We start from the raw sequence: 24,866 nt of genomic DNA, 5'->3' as shown, positions 1-24,866 counted from the left end.
AGCCGCCTTGTAGAGCTTGAAGAGGGCATCCCCTTGCTAGTGAAAGAACTTAGCAGCTCATGACCCAGCAAGCGAGGAGTCCCTCACAAGAAGAGATGACTGGCCACTCCCGAGACAGACAGCATTAATAAGAATTGTGGAATTAGGCTAACCTGCAATCATATCCTCCATTTCCATCAAGATCATGGCAATGAAGAGCATTGGTGTTATTATTCTGAGACGGAAAGGTCATGCCCATCTCCAAAGGGCATCAGGACTGGGACGGCCTAGTTCTTTCTTTGTGTATTTATATAAGCATGCTATCTCCTTTTATATGCACCAGGGAAGATTTCATGATCCTTGTTACAAAGTCCTGCATATGCAACTTCATAAACCTTAAATAAATCTCCGCCTTGCAGTCTGGATTTCTGGACATTATCACAGACTCTCACAATTGTAAATGTCTCTGCTATTGACTTCTCGTAAAGAGATCAGAAGAATTAGCTAAGAATTTCAAGAGATAACATATCTATATAAAGTGTGAGAGTCAGGGGAGCTTTGTGCTCACCACTTCCCAAAACACAAGCTGAAAAAAAACAGTAACCCCTAGGGACATTTTACGCTGCAAAACCCACCAGCTATAGGACAAGTTTTAAAAGAATGGTCAAAACGCTCAAAACCATCTTTGCAGAGCCCAAAGAACATGGTCTTTCACTGACGACTCAAAAGAACGGCTGTGCCAAGTCATATTTAAGGACTAACTACTTCAGTATCCCACCTCTGAATGGTAAAGTCCACTAACACACATGCCTGCAAGTGGAAACAAAACATGGGAGGAAAGCTTGTTGAGATACTTCTCTCATATAAACTGGCAGAGTCTAGAGATCTGTGACTCAATGATTTCCTGAGCCAGAAATAGTATCTTTTTTAACGGCTACGACACTTTTTTATCTGTTTGCCCAATAATTTTTTAACTCATGTAAACTTTCAAAATCCACAACTTTAGATTCACAACGTAATTATTTTTTTTCTGATAAAAAATGAAAACAAACAAAAAACAAACTCCTAGTGCTTCTGAACCTTCTACTTGCCACCTCTAAAATAAGCTCATTGCTAGATCTCTTAGAACTCCCTGGTTTTTGCATTTTGTGATACTGAACAACTGCTCATCCTTGCTGTGTTATGCTACTGTATCTACAGATCTCTGCTGTGTCCCCAATCTTCTCTTTTCCAGTCTGAAGAGGCTGAGTCTATTCAGTCATTCTAACCGAGAAGCTCTTCAAGAAGCCCTCCTCTCCATCACCCCATCCACCTCTCTGTATCTTTTCTAGTTCTTTTAGAGGTTTTCTTGAGGATGTGGAAGAAAAGAGAGAAACACACCAGAACTGCACACAGTATTTAAGTTGCGTGTAGTGCTGTGGTTATGTAACAGTGTCTGTATATGTGATCATATTCTTTTCCTGATAACATCTAACATTCCCCATCCCAATCTATTTTTTTTTTTGTACTGCAAATGGACATTGAGCTAACTATTTTCACAAAGCTACCCACTAAGACCTAGGGATCTACTTCTTAAGTTATACTAGACAGTCCAAATGCTACCATGCCACAGGTGGAAGAAAGGAACAATCCTCCCTCTCACTGCAACTCTCGATCCCACCTGCTAGCCTACTACCCAGCTACTAAAAGCAATGGATCCTTCCACAGTCTTTACTACCCCAAATAATTCAATGCTGCCAGCAAGCCTCATTAAGTCACCATTCACCTGTTTCCAATATCATCAGCCTGCAATCTGTGGAACTTCACTGGCACCTCCTTTGGGTTATTTATTTCTAGTCTACGTTTCTTATCATTTGAGCAGCTACTCTGCTCTGTAAGGACTTTCCCATACCCAAGACAGCTCAGATTCTTTAAAAGCTTCTGCTGAAGGATCTCACTGACCTCCCTTTGCAAATCCAACAATCTGCTTTGTCCACTTACTGACTTCTTTAGAAAGCTCCTACCTAAAGATCTGCAAAGCATGCCACTTGGCCAAAAATACATCCTTCCCTCACATTTACCTGTAAAGCCACCTATTCTGTCCTTCGCTGTTTCTGTCCTTTTGCCCAGACTTACATGTCTGCATTTCCCTAAACCTTCATGCAGTAGCAAAGCAAAATCTCCTTCATACCCAAGCAAAAGCCCCCACTTTCTCAGCAGTGTTCAGTTGTTAAAACGCTCAAAACAATTTAAAGAAACAGACTCACACACCTGCCTTGGAAAACACTGGCTGTAGCAAACTTCTGTGTTGAGGCTGTGGCTTCCTACACTAAGCACACGGATAGCTGAATGTAAATACTGCCTGGGAAAACTTAACCGTGATCTCACACCTTCTTCCAACCCCGAGGGAACAAAAGGGATTTCCTAGGTTTTATAGTGAGGTTGCTGGGCATATTAGCAAGGACTTGGCATGATCTGGACAGGACACTTTGTATTAATATAAAGAAGGGCAAGACTCTCTTCCTCCTTCAGCAAAAATGCAAGATTCTGAATTTTTAACACACAGCTTGGCAAAACAAAAGGTTTTGCTGGAAGTACGAAAGAGAAGTCAGTGACAGTATCAGTCCTTTCCATTCCCTTTTGCTTCTTTGTGATGAAGATGAAAATAAATTATGAGTAAACACATCTATAACTGTTTGCCATATATTAGCACACAAACAGAAGCCCTTGTGGATCTGGGAAGGGTTTGGGGAATCTTGTTGCTCAACCAGGATCTCTGAACTCCATAGACACTGAAAGCCCCATTCCACTCCCAGCTCTGCAACAGAGAACGAGACAGACCTCTTGTACTTTGTAAAAACAAGACAAGAGTGTCCGAGTCACCCAGCCCTACTGACCAAGGGTCTCAAAAACAGTAGCCCCGGCACCTCTGACACTGCAAACACATTAGAGCTGGCCATGACCAACAGGCTGCAGAGCCTGAGGAGAATCAGCCCTATGCACTTCATATACAGAGCATCCCTCTGAGCCACAGACTTAAAGAGCCTACGAAGACAACAGGAAAAGGTGTTAAAAACAGGTAACTTTGATGGAAACCTGCTTAAGCAACCAGAAGTCACTGAAAACTATAGCTTACTAGAATATGCTGCTTTTAGCTAGTACATGTTTTCTGACTTAAAAGAAATACACATTCCATTGGAAATTCTCCACTCAGCACAACACTCAGAGATACAAATTCTGTCTTGCTCACACAGGAAAGGGTTTTTCTCCCTGTTCCCAAGGATTTATTTATACCAGTGTCATACAAGCATAATAGACAAGCACACATCATGAAGACAGTGTTGCACAATGTATCTTTTTAGATTAGTTTGCATCACTCAGTTTAAGTCAAGCAAAAAGAAAATTATTCACAACAGGTGCATCTGTTTTGGAACATAAAGAATTGTACTAAGATAAACTATCCACATCCAAATTTCACTAAAAGATTTACTGTGTGAAACAGGGCCTGCAGTCATGCTTGCAGTAACTTAGCAAATTTACAAACAGCATTGTTTTGAAAGTCCTGTACTATTGTTTCCACAAACAACACTTCACCAAAATACACACATTAACATACACGAGGACCTGCTACAAGATCACAGTATAAACACACAGTGGAGCCCCTGCAACCATATCTCGTGTCAGCCAGATAAAGCCACAATAAGCAAGATAGAATGTGCTCCAATTGCATTTTCACTATTACACACCCACCAATCATCACAGTGCTTATCTGTCTTCATGGGTGCTAGAATTATTTTTGAGAGTAACAAGATCGAGGAATTAACGTACCAGCCATCAAAAAAGATCGGCCAACCACAGCATCTCAGGACTTGCACAAAATGAAAAAAGCTCCTTAAAGGAACTTAGGAAACTTAATACTGTGCAGTTTGTTCATTCAAAAGAAAAAGCCTAAGTATGGTGCACTTCTCTTTTTCCCTTGTGTATCTTTTTTTTTGTAGGATAAAGGCATCCCAAAATGAGCTCTTGCTTGCATGCCATCTGTCCTGTATAATTTTGGGTGGGAGTGAAAAAGCAGTACAAGCCCCTAAAAATGTAGTCTCCACATCACTACAGGAAAAAGTAAAGGATACAAGAGCTGCTCATAAGCCATAAAAAAAAAAGAAGTAATGCCAGCACCCTGAGTTGGAAGACAGTAATGGCATCAGATAAATCCTAGTCTGCAGTAAACTCCCAAACTTCAGCATGCAGCACTGCCCTCTCCACCACCACTCCCTTTTTCTTCCTTGGAGCCATAAAATCCAGCAGTCCCACTTGTTTCACTGCTAAGCTCCTTCCCATGCTTCTTACTTATGTTTGTTTCTCTTATACATAATTCCTTCTCTCCTTTTTCAATTACTAGGTCCTCCTAACACGGCCCTTTTCTGGGCACACAGGCCTTACCCTCCAGTGCATTCACACAAACACCCCAACTCACCTATTTACAGGAGACTCTTGACCCTTCACTTCCAGCCTCTTTCACGCTGCTCCTGTGCCTCCATGCACTCTCTCTGCCCATCAAACACCCAACTCTCCTGTTCTCTGCCTCAAAGAATGTCATATACCTCACGATTCCCCATGCACCCAGTCCTTCCACACAGAGCCCCAAACCTTATCTCATGCACCCACACCACCCCACACAGAGCTCCAGTCCCTCGAGCACTTACTCCCATCACGCACAGCTCGTTTTTCCCACTCATCCCAGCCTCCCCGCACCCCATTTCTGTCTCACCTGGCACATCACTGACCATCTCCCATTTCCCCTTTGGGCAGCACAAGCTCCCACACGCACCATCCCTGTCCCTCCTTTGCAAAACACTCTTTTACATGTTCTCTGTCCCCCACACCCCTCTGCACAGCACGCTGTCCCCCATGCACAGACCCTGTACCCCCTTTGCACAGCACCCTTTTCCCTATACATTGTACTCACCCCCCGGTATCCCCAGTCCCCCATCCACCATCCCCATAACCCCATCCCTGGCACAGCACCCTCACCCCCCTGCCCTTCTTGTCCTCCACACCCCTCATAGCACCCTCACCCCCACACAATGTCCATGGTTCCCCTGCCACTCTCTCCCTTGTTCCCCCAACATCCTTTCTCCATACATTGCCCCTTATTCCCCCCAGCACACTCTGTCTCCCTGCACCCTCACCCCACACAGTCCCCTGTTCCCCAGGACCTTCTCCCCACAACCCTCTCCCCCCTGTACTATCTCCTCAACACTGTTGCCCGTCCCCCAGCACCCTCACCCCCATGCAATGTCCCTGTCCCCCCCCCAACTCTCTCCCCTGTTCCCCCAACATCCTCTCTCCATACATTGCCCCTTATTCCCCCAGCACCCTCATCCCACACAGTCCCCCGGGACCCTCTGCCCCCACACTGTCCCTGTTCCCCAGCACTCCCTCCCCACACACTGTCCCCCAAGACCCTCTCCCCACGCCCTGTTCCCCCCATACCACCTCCCCAGTACTGTCGCCCGTCCCCCCAACACCCTCTCCCCACACATTGTCCCTGTCCCCCCCCCCAGCCCAGCACAGCCCCGGCCCGGCGACACTCACCGTCCAGAGACACGAACTGCCCCACGGCGGAGGAGCCGCCGCCGCTGTTCTCCACGAACTGCACCTCGGACACGATGATGTTGTCCTCCAGCACCGAGCCGCAGCCCGTGCACACCGCGTCCCCCCGCGCCGCGTCCACCTCGATCTCCGAGCAGCCGCAGGCAGCGCATACTCGCCCGCCCGGCATCTTGCCCAGCGCCCTGGGCCGGGCCGGGCCCCGACTCGCCGGTACCGCCGCCTCCTCCTCCTCCTCGCCGATACCGCTGCCCGCCCGGCACAACCCGGCCTGGGCACAGGCCTCGCTCGCCGGGACCGGCACGGGGAGGAGCGCGGCGGCCGCCCCCGAGCGCTCTCGCGAGGTTTCGTGTGCCGCTCCGCTGCGGCCCCTCCCTCAGCGCCGGCCGGCTGCAGCGCCTCGGCCGACGGTTACGGCACCGGCGGGTGTTGGTGTTGCGGTGGGTCGCCCGGCCGCGGCTCCGGAGTCCCCTCACTGCACTTCGGGCCTCCCCTTCTCCATCCGCGAACCACGCCTGGCCAGAGCCGGCGCCGGAGCGAGGCCTGAAGGTCCCACGGGAGCTCCGGAGCGGGTACGGCCGTTACCGAGCCGCCTCTTGGAGCCCGTCAGCGCAGCGCTGAATCCCCGAGGTCTCGCTGGACTGGAGGGAACGCGCTATGCGAGGCCGATCCTGGGGAAACCAGGGGTGGTTCTGGAGGCGCTTCTTGAGGAGCGACTGTGGGCCCTGCACTCCAAAGGGGCATTGTATTTGTGTTCCTCTGTTTTTAGATTCATAAAATCATTTCAGTTGGAAGAGAACCTCAGGAACATCGACTCCAACCATAACCGAACTCTAGCACTAAACCATGTCCCTAAGAACCTAATCTAAACGCCTTTTAAACCCCTCCAGGCATGGTGACTGCCCTGGGCAGCCTGTTCCAATGCTTGACAATCCTTTCAGTTAAGAACTTGTTCCTGATATCCAATCTAAACCTCCCTTGACACAACTTGAGGCCATTTCCTCTTGTCCTGTCACTTGCTACTTAGAAGAGACCAATACCCTCCATGTTACAACCGCCTTCCACGTAGGTAAGTTTTTAATTATCTGCTGCCAGCAGTGAGGACCTGCCAGTAGCAGGGAACAAGACCACATCTGGAATGCTGTGTCCAGTTGTGGCCCCTCAGTTCCAGAAGGACAGGGAACTGCTGGAGAGAGTCCAGCGCAGAGCCACAAAGATGATAAAGGGAGTGGAGCATCTCCCGTGTGAGGAAAGGCTGAGGGAGCTGAGGCTCTTTAGCTTGGAGGAGAGGAGACTGAGGGGTGACCTCATTAATGTTTATAAATATGTAAAGGGTGAGTGTCAGGAGGATGGAGCCAGGCTCTTCTTGGTGACAACCAATGATAGGACAAGGGGCAGTGGGTTCAAACTGGAACACAGGAGGTTCCACTTAAATACAAGAAGAAACTTCTTCATGGTGAGGATGACAGAACACTGGCCCAGGCTGCCCGGGGGGGTTGTGGAGTCTCCTTCTCTGGAGACATTGAAAACCTGTGTAACCTCATCTAGGTGTTCCTGCTCTGGCAGGGGGACTGGACTGGACTGGATGATCTTTCGAGGTCACTTCCAATCCCTGACATTCTGTGATTTGCAGCTCTGCAGAACAGGGCCCGTGGTGGTTCAGATGTGATGCGTCTTGTGCTTCAGGCAGAACATGAGGGCCCCTAAAAATTCACCAGGATTCATTCATTTCACCATAGACTTATTACCTAACTATACATAAATTGTTAATAGCTTCATGCAGTGGTTTCTGTACAATAAAACAAGGGTGATAACACTTTCTTTTTGCCAGTCTTTTTCCTTCCTCCCAGTTCAGGTGGTTTGATTTGCAGGAAAACAGTATCACTAACAAACAAAATTTGCACTGCAGCTGATGAGTGGTACTTTTTTTTTTTTCTTTTGACACCCCAAAAAGCCTGAAATAATTAAAAGTTGTACAAAAATGTGTTGCACGCAGTGAGAAATGTGAGCCTTGTGTTCTTATCTTCCATATGCCAGTTCCATGCTCCTTGAAAATAAAACTGAGACTACAATGTTTGCATTTCAAAAGTATTGATGATGCTTCAAAGACTGATAAATTAATCAATAAAATCTGATTTGATCATTCTGTCATACAGAGAGAAAAGTTTTGTGAGACATAATGAATCCGTTTCACTCAAACACTTTGAACTCCGTGTAACAAAGGTGCCATAATGTTAACATTCGGTGCTCTTTGATTGTTAGTTCCCAAATCAAAGAACTCAGTTCGCATCCAAGGAAGTTATTGCTCACTTTAACACCCAACTCACATGTAGTAAAAGGCTGTGGTGTGACACAGATGGGAAAGAAACTGAGCAGAATAGACATTGCAGCTGGATGTTTGTATTGACTTTCATCTGTTGGCTTTGAAATACACAAGTCAGTTAGTGCAGAAGTAGAAACTTTGACTTTCTCACCAACTCACTGCTGTCAATATCTCTGTTCCACCAAATGACACAGAGACAGCCAAGTATCGGATACCGATCTCTATGGACTCACTGGGTAGATGGTACAAAATTACCTGCTTCAGGACATTCAGAGGCACATGCTAAAGCTGTACGGTTCCATCCAAAAAGCTGAGCATCTCATAGGCATGAGATTGTGTCATATGCCTAAAAATGTGCAGGTCTGGGCTTTTGCCACTATATACACAGCTTGGCTTCTTTTTTATTGTCCTCTTAATCTGTATTTGGAGATGTATTTGTGAAAATAAGAACTTTTGATTTCTTCAGATTCCTTCTGCTTCTGGAGCTTGTTTCCTTCCCAAAGTTCCTCCTGCTGCTGGTGAGGTAGCAAGTGCCACAGCGGCCAAGCTCAATCTCACAAAATTATGCACTCTATACATCATGCCAGGGGAAAATGACATCCCTGACAGACACATATTTTTAGCAATAATAGGAAGAGAAAAAAACATGAAATACATTATTTTCTTCTCTCAGCAAAGCCCCTTGAATATCAGAATATTTTAATTAACAGCTGTCAAAGTCGATCAGCTTATTTGTCGTATACTGTGCCTCTGAGAGAGGCCAGCATGCACACAATAAATCCTGCAAAAAGCAGTTACGAAATTCCTTTTCATTAAACAGTTTCTTCTTAACTTACTTAGACAGAGACTAATGTAGTCGTGATCCATGAGGGCTTGGGGTTTACGTCCCTTTCAATTGTTTTGTTATAAGCCTTTTCTGGGACTCCCAAACAAGTTTGGAGTTTTTCACTTTGAACGTGAGCAGCAGAGGGCCCTAGTGAGAGTGTAATATACAGCTGCTGTGCAAAAAAAAACCCACTTAATGCCATAGTGAAGAAGAATGTGTGGTTTAATTGTTATCTTCTTATAAGGTGAGGTTAATGCTGATGAAGGAAAATGGTTCCCAGCCCTGAAGGCTGAAGTCCTTTGCCTCATGAAAGCTTTCTTATACAATACTCCTTAAATATTTCAGGCGTTTTTCTAGGACCGTTTTCTACCCAAGTAGTTTTTCACCTCTGTAAGATCTTTGTCAGTTCTTCTTGCAAGAGGGTTGACCAAAATGTTTTTGACTAATAATGTTCACCCTGCCGAATGAGTAACCCATAGCTCAGTTCACTTAGGCTAACAAAATAATAACCATTCAGTAAATTATCTGAAGCCTGAACCACAGCAAGAATTGATCAATTAAAAAAAAAAATGTATTGACCAAACTCCATTCCCTGCAATATTTTGCCCTTTTAGTTAGGAGGAGGGAAGGACATGTTTTCCATTTCATCTACCGTCGTATTTCTCACCTATTTTCTCTCCTAAGTGTGACAAAAAGCGGTGATCAGGATGTCTGTTAGCCCAGACCAACCAATTTCCTTCCTGCTGTGTCTGCAGGAACCCCGAATATAACCCACCTGTGGGTGTGCGTGTTTGACGTTCAGTCGTTGAGGTTTCAAAGAGAGGAGCTGTTCTCATTTGCTTGAAAATTGGAATATTTTTTTCCTACTGTTCATACAATAGCAGGGAGAACGTGAATGGGCTGTGCAAATCCAGACTGGAGGGCGAGGGAATCCCATTCTGCTCCTGCAAATGCTGAGCAGCGCAGCAGGGAATAAGCTAGAGCAAGCCTATGACACACTACTGTACTTCCACAATAGATGGATCCTCTTCTATGAATATAATTATTTGAAGCAGATGCTTAAGTGTTGTGTGATAGAAAACCCTGAGACTCTCTGGCTTTTTGGTCGTGGCTCACCGTTCTGGGTACTGACCAGCCTGTGTACGAAATATTTTCAGCTAGAGGCAGAGAGTTTAATCCCTTGATTTGATCAGCTGCTGTGAGCATCCTCGGCTCCCTGGAATTTCAGCTGGAATCGCTCCTCTTAAAATCAGGCCTAAGAGTGTTGCCAAAGTCTCTCAAGAAGTTTGAATGATGCGTGTAACTCGGGACAAAACACAGGCAGAAGAAGATACCTTCTTTGGTTTTGGACTGTCCAAGATAAGCCATAAACTATGCATTCGACCTGCAAATTTGCACATGGATTCCTTGGCGATGAAGTCGTACGGGTACTAGGTAGAGGGGGGAACAAAGGATTTCGAAATGGATTGACCTTATAAGGTGATAGCAAGTGGATACTTGGGGTTTTTGTCCGTGCCAGTCTAAATGCATTTGGCTGCACTAGTGATGAACACGAGGGGGCACCCGAGGAAAATGAAATGGTCAAGAAGCAGCAATGCTGCCACAGGTTAGACGGGTTTTCCATCTGATTTCTTTTTATTATTATTTATTATTATTATTTCTAATTATTTCCAGACATTGTTTTCATGACGTTCATCAATACACGACCATTTTTAAAGCTTTTGGGAAAAAAAAAATATCTGAGAATAAACGTTTTTGGCGTCTGTTAAATCAAGTAGTAAATTAGCTTAGCAAACCCTTGAACTTATCTCTGTGCAATCTCATCGCTGCTGTGCAGAGGCAGCACTTTGACACTGCGCCTTCATCCCTCAGCAAGCAGCAGAGATCCCATGGCTTTCCCACTTATCTTCCCAGGATCTGTGCCTGGTGCCATTATACACTTCTAAGTACAGCAGAAAGCACAAATACCGCGGCTTAGAAAATCCACCATAAAATTAGCAGAGGGGGAGTTCAAGGATATTGAGTACAAAGATGCAGAAGCAACCACCAGCTGAGGAAGCCTCTCATCAGCAAATCGCTACTTGAAGACACACGGCTGATCAGCGAGTGCTTTTAGGAAGGACGTAAGCAAGGTAAAAATAGATAGATACACCCTCCTAGTTTCTAGCCATCTGCAACTTAAGGATTTTATCACCTGAAGGCGCATAACACACTAGCAGGCTTTTCATCAGTTTTTGATCTGTGTGTGCTTTCAAGATCCACAACATCCGGTGGTTTGGTGTGTATCACAGTTTAGTTGGGTGAAAAAGTTTTTAAATGGCCTAAACATTTCAAATGGTAATCCTGAGTTCTAGTGCTATAATGTGTGGTGAGTAGATGTCCCCATCACATCTCTTTGATATCAACTGGGATTTTTTACACCTGTGTTACAGCTTCTCTCAGTCAGGATCACTCTACAAGAGCAACTCTTCCTCCAGATAAGTAGTGCAATGCTAATCAGCCACAACCTGAACACAAAATAATCTGTTTAGGGAAGTCATTTAAGAGGAAACTGTTTTTAAGGAAGCATTTGTTATATTCTGCACTAAATAACTACAGGCCTCCATCACTTGGGGATGTAAGCACAGCACATATTCCTGTGAAAACACAACTGCACTTGTCTGCAGCTCTCGTGTGCCGAGGCTTGTTCAGTCAAACATTAATGAATTTATCACTCACCATCGGAGAACCATTCGAGTCAGCTAATTGCCTATTTAAGCAACTGGCCACGTACCTAGAAATTGAACTGAAATGAGGAGATGCCTTGTTATAACTGCCATTTTTGTGTGCACACTTGATAAGTGGACACTTTGGTGCCAATACATTTTCTATATAGACAGAAAATGAGGCTTTCACTATGTTAATATCCGTGTACAAGGGAAAAAAAGCAATGACAATAGACTAGATGGATCTGCACACTTGGACGCAGAAACAAACCATACATCTTACTGATAGTTCCCATTTTATTTCCAAATTTGGAAATACAAGCCAGAAATGCAGACCAGTGAGTGGGAAGCTGTAGAAGTACATCAAAAGTAAATATGAGTCTCCTTTAGTTTTGAAGAATAAGTTTGGAAAAGTAGTTGCACCATAGTGGATCATCCGCTTAACATCAAGGTAAATCCAGTGCAGTTAAAAAATAATGCTATAAACTATGTCTGTGAAGTACCTAAGATAGTGTTGGGCATTTACAAATTATACCTAACAAGTCATAAATAGGATTAGGAGAAAAGATAACCTCTTAAACAGGAGTTCACTATCTACATTAGAGCAGGATATTAAAAATCCTGCTGCCACCAGGTGATATCAATAATCCAAACTCTCTTTATTGGCATTTCATAGGCAGAAGTCTGCCATAATCAGAATGCCTGTGCTAGCATCGAATAAGGATATGCCAGTCAAGTGTTATTTAAGGCCATGAAACGTCTGTGTGTCAACACAGAGTTAAAAGTGTGTATTTCTGTATGATAATGTCACAGCTCCTTTGGCCATCAAAGACCCCTTCAAGACTGAAACCTGCAGGGAGAAGACAGAACATTGCTGTGGTCACACACAAGCCTTTGCCTTTGCCAGTGTGGACGGAAGGCTTGACCCAGGGTGAGGAGCACAGTGCTCTCCTTCACACAGCCCGTTAGCACCAGGAAAAGGTACAAAGGAGCAAGCAGCATGGATAAGTACTGGTTGACCTGTGGGCAAGGCCAGTTTTCTCCAGTTTGGGTCATAAGAGACATCAAGTAATTACCCTTTCAATGCGTTTTGTGTCATTGCCCACTTTTCTGTAGAGAGAGTCCCACTATCTGAAATACACCAAAGTTAGCCCAGTGCTAAAGAAATCATCAGTCAATACAAGTTGTTGTCCACTATCTAAAGCTGTGACCACGCTAAACAAAAACAACACTAGACTTGAGACAAGCCACGGTATAATCCTTTCCTGTCTCTGGAGGATTTTCGAGAATTTGGCAGGTCTCCTCGCTTGAATTAGTTGAATAAATCAGATGACTAACATTTTTCAGAGGGCAGCCATAAAAATACGTGAAGTAAATCAAAATATTTCATACTCATAATTTGAGAAAAAAAAATCACTTTAATCATTTAAATGTTTTCTTTAAATGTGAAATTATCAAAAGGGTAAAATCTGCCACAATTTTCAAAAGGAGATATTTATAATTAGTTAATGTCTCAGTGCATCCATTTTTCTTAACTAAAAATAGTTTAAGAGAAAAATTCTAGTGCTGTGCAAGCTACGTGTTTCCTTCCCCATTCTTACCCAAAGGTAGCAAATCTCTTTTACACCTCCATAAGCAAAACAGGATCCATCCCCAAAGCAGTAAATCTTGCAATTTCTTCAGAAAAGGTGGCCACAGCAGTAGTGCAAAGGAGAAATGCTGTAACCATGGCTGTGATGATCTCTGCTTTACTCAAAGAGGGCTGAGATCGTCTCTTTTTTATGCATTTTACAGTGCACCCTCTTAGATGGGAACAAGGAGCTGTGGGACTGATGGTGTGACAGAGGGACAGGTCTGGAAATCATCACTACCTTGGGAGGAGCAGTTGGTTCACATCTCTTTGATCTCTCTTTCAAGGCACCACTTGCACCACTTTGAGTTCTTCTTCCCCATCTCATGGGGTAAACAGATATTTTTTCAATAAATTCAAATAGGGAATCTGATATAGTAATATGCCAGTAAGATCTGGAGCCTTTGGCTTGCCCTTCCATCAGCCACGCACACCAACATTATAAAAAACCTGACCCAGGAGTTTACAGCCTGAAGTCCAAACTGAACAGAGCAGTCAGCAGATTATGTATTTCACTGAACCATGAGGTCTTCAGTCCCTTTTTGAACCATTTTTATTATGTGAGTTATGTTTGTATCATATTGCTGAGAATTACACAAAACCATTATTTCTGCAATTAGTACAGTAGCCAACAATGTTCTCAATAATTCATGTTGTTAGTGAAGTATGTATCTTAATGGCAGCATGACAAGCGTTTCAGGGAGCTCTGAGCATATTCAATTCCACACCCATACGCATGCAGCATCTCAGAAAATGTTAAGCTTAACTACTATATGATTTCTTTTGGAAGGGAAAGCTAGAAGAGGATGCTCCCATACATTTTTGTATGTGATATTTTACGTATGTAGAGCTCCTACTGAAAGGGGAATTATATATGATGTGAGTAGAAAGGATGGCCAGAAAATAATAAAATGATAGTGTTGGCATTTCTAACAAGTATCCTATCTTCCCTTCATAGTCGATCCCATGCCAAAACAGTAGGAGTAGAACTTTCTTCCTCATAAAGCTTTAGAGCTACTACCGTGACTTCTCACCCGTGCTACAGAAATGCTATCCAGATGACCAAAGATTTTGTAATCAAACAAGCTACAACAAAGATCCAGCTGAAACAGCAATTTAGCAGGCTCAGAGCAAAAACAAACTATTTTTTGTGGCATATAAAATTATAAAGAGCCTTTCCCAATACACACCGTGACTAATAATCACCAGCCCATACAACAATGTATAACAATGACAATTTAGTCACTCCCTCTGCGGTCACCTTCATTTGCAACCATTATGTTTGCTAAAAACAGGATGAGAAATGGCAGTTACAAAGTGAGATTTTATCAGATTTCCCAGACAGAACCAGGTTGGGAAAGATGAGAAAGAGAAAACTTCCTCTCATAGTTTAAGGAATAAATGAGCAACCAATAAACATCCTAATTTAATCAGTGCCTGTATCCTGATAATGAATTTTTGTATGAATAACAGACCTGAAAGGTTGTTGCAGTATTTTGGTTTTGTTTGGGTTTGTTGGTTTGTCTTTTTGCTTGTTTTTTATTCTCCAAAGAGTAAATCCCGCAATTAAATTATAGGAATAATGAAAAAAAAATGAGGGACGTCCACATTGAGAGTTTGAGCTGGGAAACCACAAGAAAATGTTCTTTTTCCAGTCCAGAAATAAAATCCTAACCTGCCGATTTAGGTTCCCTCCACACCATTTTTCACTCAGTTGGGATGCAGCCAGCACTGGCCTGGGTTGACAGTTCTTTTGAAAAGCCCGTGAACCTTGAACAGCATTGCTGAAATCCAGTGTTTCTGCTACAACACGCCTGGCAGCTGGGACAGGGCTGATGTAACTGGCTTCAGATATGTATTTGCCACGTCAACAGAGCTCTTGCTTTCCATTACTGACATGGGGGGATGCTGACAGGCAGCAGACACAAGATGAGTCAAAAGGCAAGGCTGGGATACCATGGTCCACCTTACCCAAGGACCCTTTCACGTCTTCATCAGCCCAATCCATTCCATCAAATGCCATGACTTGAAGGTGAGACCAAACTCCTCTGCAGCCAAGCTCACAGTGCACATACCCATGATACCACACCATGGCCACTTTCCTTCTGCATGGTTGTTCTCCTGCACCGTGACCCTACCAGGTCTCAGAGAGAAAGCAAGACTAGGGACGTGCCATCTAACTCCATGCAATTCTACTGAGTAGCTCATGCATTGTTTTCAGTGTCTGCCACAGGACCATGACCCATCAGAGCTTCCCACTGTCCACAACGCTGCCATATTACGCCTTCACTGTCACATAATCCCACCTAGGTGACATTTCCTCCAGGGTGCAAGAGGCTTTGTGTTACCTCTGTACTAGAAAAGGTACCTGAGAGACCCAAATGATGACATCTAGCCAGCTCTGAAGGACATTTGGAAGAGCAGCACAGGACGTGTCATGACATTAGCAGATATAGCACCCTCCAGCTGTGGAGTCTTCTGGGGAAAACTTCATCAGATCAGGAATCTTAATATAAACAAATGACTACTTCTGGGTTCTTCCAGCCCAGCAGGCCAGAACAGGTAAATATCTACTATCTCAGCATTCCAGCAACTATTAGAAATAGCCACAGAGGTTTCAATCACGCTTAATAATTAAAAGTAGGGAAAGCAGTTTCAGGTATTGTGTTAATCAACAGGTGCTAAAGGAATATGACCTGCCTTAGAGGCAAAGTCTGGCATGACAGCCAATTTTTTCCATGACACATACTAGAAAGCAGAGAAACACAATCAGCAAGATGATTTCCTTGCTTCAAGATTCAATATTTTAACAAATGAGTCACTGATACATGCTTCAGATATTCCTATGCTAAAACTAGAGTATAGGTCATACGTATAAAATCCACTGTTGCCCCATAAGCTGCCCATGATAGCTTTTTTCAAATACTGGCCTAGAGAATGTCTGGTATGTTTGGACTGATGTAAGAAGTCTGGATTTCACATTCAGGATCTCACAATTTATCAGCAGAAAAATGTCATGCGAGTGGACTTGTCTCAACACTGAGTTCAAGAATTAAGGAAAATTCAGCATCAGAAAAAAACTTTGCTGGTCTATTAGCTGAAAAAACCAAATCTCATCAGAAGTATATGCTTCCATCGCTGTAGTAAAGGGAAAGCATGGTTTTGTCGGACTGTGTCTGAGTACATGGTAACAAGTTCATGACAGACATGGTTAAATGTGGAAGGAAAAACACTCATTAGTACATGCAAGGAGAAGTGTAGAAGAGAGCTGTTATGGGTGCTCTAATGACCAGGATAAGGGCCTCGGATTCAGAAAAACTGGACACGATTGCAGACTCTGACACAGACTTTCTTTCTGACCTTGGACTACCCACCAGATATCGCTGGCTCCAAGTTATGTAGCTATGAAATGGAGTTATGGATACTTAAAGCCCTTTATTCTTTGTTTGGCTCCTCTAGAGTGTTATATACAGACAGAGACGAAGAGAGAGATTTCTTGGACCATGAAAGAAGGGAAGGATGAGGTGGAAGAATCCACTCAAAGATTAATGTGGACCTGGTCCAAGAAACAAGCAAAGCACAGGTTTGGCAAGCTCGGAGCCAAAGGAGAGGCTTCATCCACACAGATGACATAGTGATGAGCTGGTGGGACAAGGATCGTTGTTGAGATGTCAGGAGCATTAGCGCTGTGGGGAGGAAAGTCTTGCCTGGGAGGAAGGCACAAGTTGTACCAGGCAAAGCCACGGCTAATGATGTGACACTGTGGCTGGCACATTTGGAGAGAACGGACAAGTTTTTAAGAGACCTCACATCAAGAAGATACTGATGAACAAAGAAGCTCACAGAGCTTCCAGCAAAGAAACTGAAAATGACTGTAAGGGGCATCCAAATATACAGCCAGGTCCTCAACCCTGGCCCACACTCAAGGGATTTGTCACACTAGCTTTTTCTATTACAATTGCAAAAGAATAACATTCATTGCGATGAGAGCTAAACCTTGTACAAACGCCATTGCCTCAACCAAGCAGCCTCTGCTGCTCCCTTCATGCTGGTGGCTGGAATCCAACCTACTGCTCAAAGCACTCTCTTGTGGATACCAGCTGTGTTTCTACTTGGAGGGTTTGCCAAAACAGATATACTGGCAAAGCAGCTAAAGCTGTCAAAGCCAAAGCTGTCTCCTTTTACTGCAAATCAGAGCTACACTGATTTGCACCAGAGGAACAGCTGGCTTGGAAACCAAAATAGCTCATTAGTCAAGGGCATATTCCAAGGCTTGAATCATCCTTAGCAAAGGAAAGGGGCTCAGTGTCAGTGAGTTTGTCAGGGGACACAGGAAAGGCTAACTGACCTTTATGGAGAATGTCAGCACAGGGAACCGAGGCTTAATCCTCAAAAAGCCCTGAGGTATCACTGTTGTCAGTGCCAGGAAATTTGTGTCCCTCTGAACAGGCAGGCACGTTTACCAACAGAGCACGCAGGTCCAGATACAATGTGTGCCTCGATTATTGCATAGTGTTATCAAACAGGATTTTTAAAAACACTTAAAATGCCCTGCTCCAACAAATTAAGCTTTCTTTTTCAGAGGTCAGCCAAAAGAGCAGCTCATTTCTTTGATGTAAATAGTAAGTAATGAGTATGTTGGATCTGCTCTCTATCCCTTGTATCACTCGTTTCCTGAAGAGAGTAAAATGGCGTGTTATTGGACACAATTAATTTCCCTTTTGCCAAACTAGAATATCATCACTGAAGCATGAATTGAGTGAGCTGAGGAATTTTCTAAGCATGGGGTACCTCAGGAACTAACTATACGAAGCACAGTGCTAACAGCTTTGCCTTGTAGGTATGAGAAGCTCTTGACATTCATAGATCTCCAGGTTTCCTATAAACCTACCGGGTTCCTCATAAAACATTTTTAATTGACTTGGCAAAACTGCTAAGCCTTTATGGGGATGCCTTTGCGACTTGCCCTTCTGAACTCCATCCCCCTCTTTCCATTCCTTTTCCAGGTGAGAGCAAGCCAAGAATTCCCGAGTTCTCTGTCACAAATTGCCATTGTCACTGGACAGCCTGCCACTGCCCGGGGCCAGCTCCTGCGTTTTGCTCACCACTACAAATGCCATTGCACTGAGAATTATTGATGTTGTTACCGAGGGTGCTATAGTTGTGTGAGTATAAATAAACGCAGTGCTAGTAAAAGACACTCAAGGATAAATAGCAAAGGTACTGCACTTTGTGGGACCAAAATAACCCTGTGCTGTGCACTGAAAGTACCTTCCGCTGGCTGCCGTGTACCTGCTGTGACCAGCCAGGGTCCTTGTTTTCCCCCAAAACGCAAAATGCCTTTGTGACTTCAAAAGCTACGGGGCTCGTCTCCGAGACTCTGAGAAGCTGGGACCCACTTTTAAGTACACTGTGTGTAACAGTACTCTGTCTCCAAAATCTGTCGACCCTCTCACAGCTAGGAAGAGCAAAATACGATCAGCCACATGGACTCCTCTCTCTCTCTAGTCCTTCCTTGCAGCTGTGAGGTCTCTTCAGCAGCTCGCAGGTCCACTTTGGGGAGTTTCAGCCATGCTACGTGCTAGGCTCTGTAGAAGCAGAAGAGGCTTATGGACAACACAAAATAACTAAAACATACAAATGGGTGATCTCAACAAGAATCAGAAGCATGGCAGAAAGATCTGGGCTAAGTTGAGCTGCATGTTTTGCCTGAATGTATCTCACCAATTTGGGTGAAAAATAGTGGGTGCTTGGGAAAGGGAGGGGAGAGAAGGATGTGGCAGGTTCAAAATGCCCATGTTTTGTTGCACTGGGTGGCTTGAGTGAGAGCCAGAGGTTAGTTCTGCAGGCCAGACCAATTAAATACCAGTTTGGTCCTAGACTAATGGTACCGAATGAGCCACACTCCTGCTGTGTGACTCTATATTAATTCATCAGGGTCGAGCTTGTCTTGGATGATACCTCAGATGAGAATGTGAAACCATGGAAAAGTATTCTGTCAAAATACAGTATACAGATAAGTTTCTAATCTTCACTGGAAAGGTAAAACAATGTTCTGGTAGTAGTAACAGTGTTTGTAAATGTCCTCTTAACAGTTGAATTCTGTTCTTATATGCTTCCACTGCTTTCTTTTTTCTTTGCCTATTCTGTTTTAAATTAGAACATTATGGAGAAATTAAAAACCTAGATCTAATTTGTCTGTTCTCACTTGATAACTCTTTTACTCTCCTGGGTACAGTGATGTTTATTTTGAAAGGAATCTTTCAATTCTTTTTTATTAAAAAAAAATCCAGAGACAATTCTTATCCTGCAATGCTTATTGTATTGCATGTAAGCCCATCTAAGCAGTAAATTTCTCTTGATATTAAAGCTAGATTTCTGGATTTTTACCTAACTTCCCTACTTTGCTATCAACCTTCTGCTCAACGTCATAAATCAGTTTTCTCTTCTTTGAAGTGAATGTCCCCTCTTGAGTGGTATTCTAGTCACAACAGTAAGGTGTTCCTGACTGTGGAGAGAAGGTCTAAAGCTAAATAAATAATATAATTCTACTCATACCAAGTGGACACTCATACAGCAATCAAGCCCTGTTTGGAAAGGAGCACTTAGAATTGCACAGAAACCTATTTTAATGCACGTATGCTCTCAGCAAGGTTTCTCACATGTCCATAGTCACGCAACTTCTGCTGAAAGATTACACATGGGACTGACATTTGGACTTTCTTCAGCCAACAGCTCAGACTCAACATCAAAGGGAAAGACTGTTCAAAGAGATAATATGAAATGTCTACTTAATTGCAAAGAGGTACATGCAGCTTTGTCCTGTTTAAAGTTACATCCTTACTGCAAAGTTAAGCTCAGTTATTTTAAGGTTTTGCTCCTCAAGGTTTCGTCATCCACAGAAGGGCTCCAGAAAATCTCTGACTTTTGCTCCAGGACATTCATGGCTGCATCTGGTCAGTCAGCAAGGGACAGAGTGTCTCATTTGTAGAGATACACATTCTGATGCTACGGGCCTGGAAAATCTGCTCGTGCTTCCAACCAGAAGTCTCCAGAGGATTAAGTAACCTCCAAGGCAGCCCTTCTGAAATAGTGTTGAAATAAAGAATGTTAACATGTCCAAAACACTGATTAAACCTAAATTAAACCTGAAATACTTATGGTAGCCTTTCTGAGGGTGTGAACCTGCTGAACCAGCAGCTGTGCAACATCATCTGACGCGGCAGCTGTTCGGGGATGAGGTAAAAGCATAACAAGAAAACCAAGGTCTTCCTGGGGTATGTTTGCACTGTGCACTGGAGGTGTGCGTGGCGCAAGCTCCCAGCGTAGGTACCAGGAGTTGTGAGGATCCAGTGGCAGAGGTGCCAGCTCACCCTAGCAACCTGAATATATGCCCAGGGATCTCAGAGGGCTTGTCTGCTGGTGACTAACCCCTGGCAAGACCTGCACTGTACTCTACTGCTGTCGTAACATCTGCCAGCTCAGTAGAACAAGAACAGATCTGCTGTCAGCTGCCACAGCTGCTCACATTTGTGGTAACACAGTCTCAGAGAGTTATCAGCCTACTCAAGACTCTTGGAGAAAGATCTTCTAGGGTCTGATGAAGTCTTTGGAGACACCAACACCTTGAGCACTAGGAGGTTCAGGACAGGAAGTCCTGAAGTACCTACAGCACACCTAAAGGGTGACAGACTAGAGTGGAGCAGCAAGAGAGCGCTGTTTAAACCCTGCTAATCTTTGCGACCAGAGGTTAGAGACCTTCCTGGCAGCTGCAGTCCCTGTACCACCACTATTACACTCTCCTCCTACTACTCACCTTTCTCTTTTCTCATTATTTTAAATTCTACCACCTCTTGGTCTCTCCAAGATTGCAATTAACCATCACAACCCCCATCACTTTTTCCTTGTTTGTGAGCAGGAAGTCAATCCAAACTTCTCTCTATTCAGCCTGTCCAGCACCTGTGTCAATAAATTGTCCCTGACTCACTCCAGAAATCTGGATTGCTTGTGCCCCACTGAGTCTCCTGCCCAGTGGATGTCAGGTCAGTTAGTATGTCCTACAAAAGCCGGGGCTTGAAACAGTGATGCGTCTTCTATCTGTCCAGAGCAGGCTTCATCTGTTTCGCCTTCTTGACCAGGCGATCTGTAGCAGATGCCTACCACAATGTTACCTGTGTTGGCTTTCCCTTTGATCCTGGCCCATAAGCTCCTGACCAGCCCATCACACAGCCCATAAGCTCCTGATCAGCCCATCACACAGTCCATAGCAGAATTCTGTGAGTCTGAGCTGCTGCTCTCTGTGCAGAGCATAACGCTCTCTCACATCTCACCTCCCTCCTTCTGAAAAGCACATATCCATCCATCACAGCACTTGAGCTCTTAAAGCTCTCACAGCTTCTCAGTTCAAAGGAGCAATGGGTGGGTCAGTCCCCTGCCTATCCAGGTCTGCAATACAGTGTCTCCCAATCCAACCAATAAAAGATCTGGGCACTGTCTGAAGGTGACTTTCTATGAAGACCTAAATTAGATGTTGCACCTTCATCTCATTATTATTATGCTGAAAAAAATTCTAATAACAGCCTTAGGGAAAGTCTTTAATCCACAATCCCCACGCATCCCATTAGAGTCAGAAATATGTCAGACATACTCTTCCAGGTTCAGCAGAAAAAATAACTATTCCTTTTTAATGTAGTAAAGACTGATGAACTGTGAAAGCCCTCTCTCAAGGATCTAGTTGCCATGGCAGGACTTTAAAAAGTCAAAGACTTCCCTGCTTACCCAGTCATGGTCACAGCTGATGTGCTTGTGTTGGGTTATAAATACATATACATAGATGAGGACACTTTTAAGATCAGACCTTGTCAGGATCAGCAGACTTGAGAATGTGTGTCCAGAACTACTTGTTTGTGTTTGTTTCTGCTGTATTCAAGGAAAGGGGAAAAAAGACTGTTTATCCTTCTGTAAATAAATAAGAACACCTGGAGAAATACACTACATTTACGTTATCAGTCTGTTACAAATAGAAAGGCTATAACAGGTGACAGTATACTTACAGCCTGTTCTTTGAACCTTTAAATGCTCTCTCTCACATGGAAGAACAACTAGAGTAAGAACATCTTCACATTCTGTGAATTGTGGTTTGGTTTCTTTGCTGCAAGTTGTAAAAATCTCACTGCAAACATTTACAATTAGCCTAAGCCATAGGAATGGTAACTCGTATATGGTGCTTCCAATGCAGTTTGTTTGCAGGATGAAGTTCTTAGTCCCAATCAGAGCAGGAACACATGACCACCAATATTTGGAACCTTTGCTTAAGGAAATTCAGACTGACAATCTCTCCTCCTACTGCAAATCACCACCTGGTGCAACTTCCAGTTTGGCTGCTGCTCTGTCCCCCAGCACACCTGCAGGTAAAAAGGCATCACAAGCAACACACCTGTCCCCAGGAGAGAAGCAAGTGAGGTGGTGGTGCCCTGTGTCTGTACCAAGGAGCTGGTCCTCCTTGGCTGGAAGGATGGCTGGTCAGTAGGTGCAGTTTTGGCTTTGAGAGGGCAAGGGAGACGAGCCACAGAACAAACAGCAGCATTAAGAAGCATCTTCAGAGATCTGTCAGGGATTCATGGAGTGTTTTGTCTCTCTGAGAGGGGAAAGAAGGTGGACTGAAAAATATTCCCCCATGCCCCAGGCAGAGAGGGGACACTGGCAGGGTCAGGAAACACAGTGGCAACTTTCACCACTGCAGCACCCAGCCACTTGGCTAGTGGTAAAAAACAGCCACATTCCTGAATGCATACTGGAATGTTAGTCCCCTGATCTCACTGCAGCCTAAGGCTATTAAAATGCCTCTATAAATCCAAGCAAAAATGGACAAAACTTGTCATTTGTTGGTGAAATGCTGCTTTTGGACTGCCTCACAGAAAGCTGGGTGGGCTCAGACTGCCTCGTTTTTCTCTGTAATCAGGTACTGGCCCTTAAGAGGACAAGAAGAACAGGACTGAGCCAGACAGACCAGAGACAAGGAACCTGCAAGACCTCCAGGTCCTACCATGCCAGCTCACAGAGAACTTGCTGAGCCCTATACCCCTGCAACGACACAAAGCCACCTGCAATGTGAGTAGAATGGGCTTGAGCTTACTTTGCTTCTTTCCATACCTCAAGACACTCAACTACTCATTATGGTCACCCCACCTCTAGACGGCTGCCCTTGCTACACTGCTGTCTGTCCCAGCTGCAATGCCTGAAACCCCCAAGGGCAGAACTTCCTTGATTAATTATCTGGCAGGTTTATTTTTTTTTCACTGTCTCTTTTTCCAGTTGCAACGTTTCTTGCCAACTTTCTGCTTGGCGTGAATTTCTACAACGGAGCAATATAACTTCTGAAAATAGATACACTGGAAAGCCTGACACACCCTATATGGAGCCTACAAGTGGCAGAACCATAATCAAAAGCCAGTCAAGACGGTAGGACATGCTAGCAGCATTCAATTAAGGCTCTGAGTAAAGCAGCCCTAAGAGAATAAAGTAAATGGGAACTCTATGAACCTTGTTGCACGGAACCCCCAGGCGCTTTGCATCGCTGAGAGGCATTTGAGTTTGTGCTCTTTATGGTAACCCTAGGGCGGGCGACTTATGCCAATAGAGCTGGCACGTTCAGGACCCCTTTGAAAAATAAAAATTCATGGAAGTGGCCAACCTGCTGTGATTTCCTGATACAAAACTATGTGCAAACCTATGGGGAAAACAAAACAAAACAAAACAAAAAGCAAACAGTAGTTGTATGATACAAGTCTGAGCTCTGCCTGTCATTAACAGGGGTGGGTTTTCCAGGGTAAATTCTCCTGGGCCAAATAACAGGAGACTGATAAATAAAGCTTGTCCACTGCCCTTTCTGACTCACTCTTTCCCACTGGAAGGATGACTCACTGTCATGTGTGAAAGGCTGCCAGGTCTTGCTTACATGCTTAAACAAGCATGGGTTGTCTGTGTTAGATGTACTTTACCTCAGAAGAAGCAGACACTTAACACTGAGAAAGCAACCCTGGAAAAGACTATGCTGACTAAAGGATCCGAACTTCAAGGTATTTCTCAATCCTTTCTGGAAAGTTCAAGGTTGTTGTGAAATCACCCCAGAAAACTTAGACCCAAAGCCATGGCTGAGAGCTTGGCTGATGATCACAGGGTTTTAGACCAGGACTCACTAGGATCGTCAGATTTTACCCAGGTAACTCCTGCAGAGTGAGCCAGACCGCATGTTCTCTGTGAAGACAGAAGTAGCTGAGACCATGCCTGGTCCGGAGCTGCCTTTTGTCCAAGGAAAATGGTGTGCTGAAAGCAGCCACTTGTTGCTCACTGTTTCATGGTGAGAAAGTAGCCCCATGGAGCCACCCCACTTAAGGAGACTGTGAGGAACCTGCCTTGAATCTGGAGAGGGGCAAATATAACATGTTGAACATCATCTCTCAGTGTGAGGAGCTCGTTGACTGCTTTTGAGCAACATCAGTAGCTGCTCAGCACTTCCTCTGCAGTGACATAGACCTTGCAGGTAAGTAACAGGGCACAAAAGGCTTGCCCACATCCAGGAGCTTTGCTGCATATGTGAGTGTGTGCTCCACCCTTTGGTCTTCTCCTGTTGTCCTGGGCCCACCACAGGCCAAGTGTACAACTCTGTGAAATCTCTGCCCTAGGCACTGCAGGGACTGATCCCAAACCCCAGTTATTAGCAAATGCCACAGGCTACATTGCCCTGCAGGTGCCCTGCACCTTTCCCTCATACCCTTTCTAAGGCCCATACAATGCCTGTTTGCTTGCCATGAC

General features: G+C 44.4%; 1 protein-coding gene and 1 long non-coding RNA gene across 2 annotated transcripts in view; one reads left to right on the top strand and one right to left on the bottom strand.

Annotated features, from left to right (window-relative positions):
- Positions 1–5,905, bottom strand: part of BRF1 (BRF1 RNA polymerase III transcription initiation factor subunit) — a 180,733-nt gene extending 174,828 nt beyond the window's left edge. The window contains exon 1 of the mRNA XM_065063287.1: positions 5,554–5,905. Coding sequence (XP_064919359.1) covers positions 5,554–5,740 — 187 coding nt within the window. The 5' untranslated portion in view covers positions 5,741–5,905. The remainder of the gene's footprint in view (positions 1–5,553) is intronic.
- A 16,572-nt stretch (positions 5,906–22,477) lies between these two features.
- Positions 22,478–23,921, top strand: LOC110361573 (uncharacterized). Its single transcript, XR_002418264.2, has 3 exons — positions 22,478–22,573; positions 23,014–23,162; positions 23,367–23,921. It is a non-coding gene; the product is annotated as an uncharacterized LOC110361573 (long non-coding RNA).
- Positions 23,922–24,866: the final 945 nt, after the last annotated feature.

This window comes from Columba livia, chromosome 5 (genome assembly GCF_036013475.1).
Source record: "Columba livia isolate bColLiv1 breed racing homer chromosome 5, bColLiv1.pat.W.v2, whole genome shotgun sequence".
Lineage (NCBI taxonomy): Eukaryota > Metazoa > Chordata > Aves > Columbiformes > Columbidae > Columba > Columba livia.
Note: the sequence above shows the minus strand (reverse complement) of the source record. Positions and strands in the feature narration are given on the sequence as shown.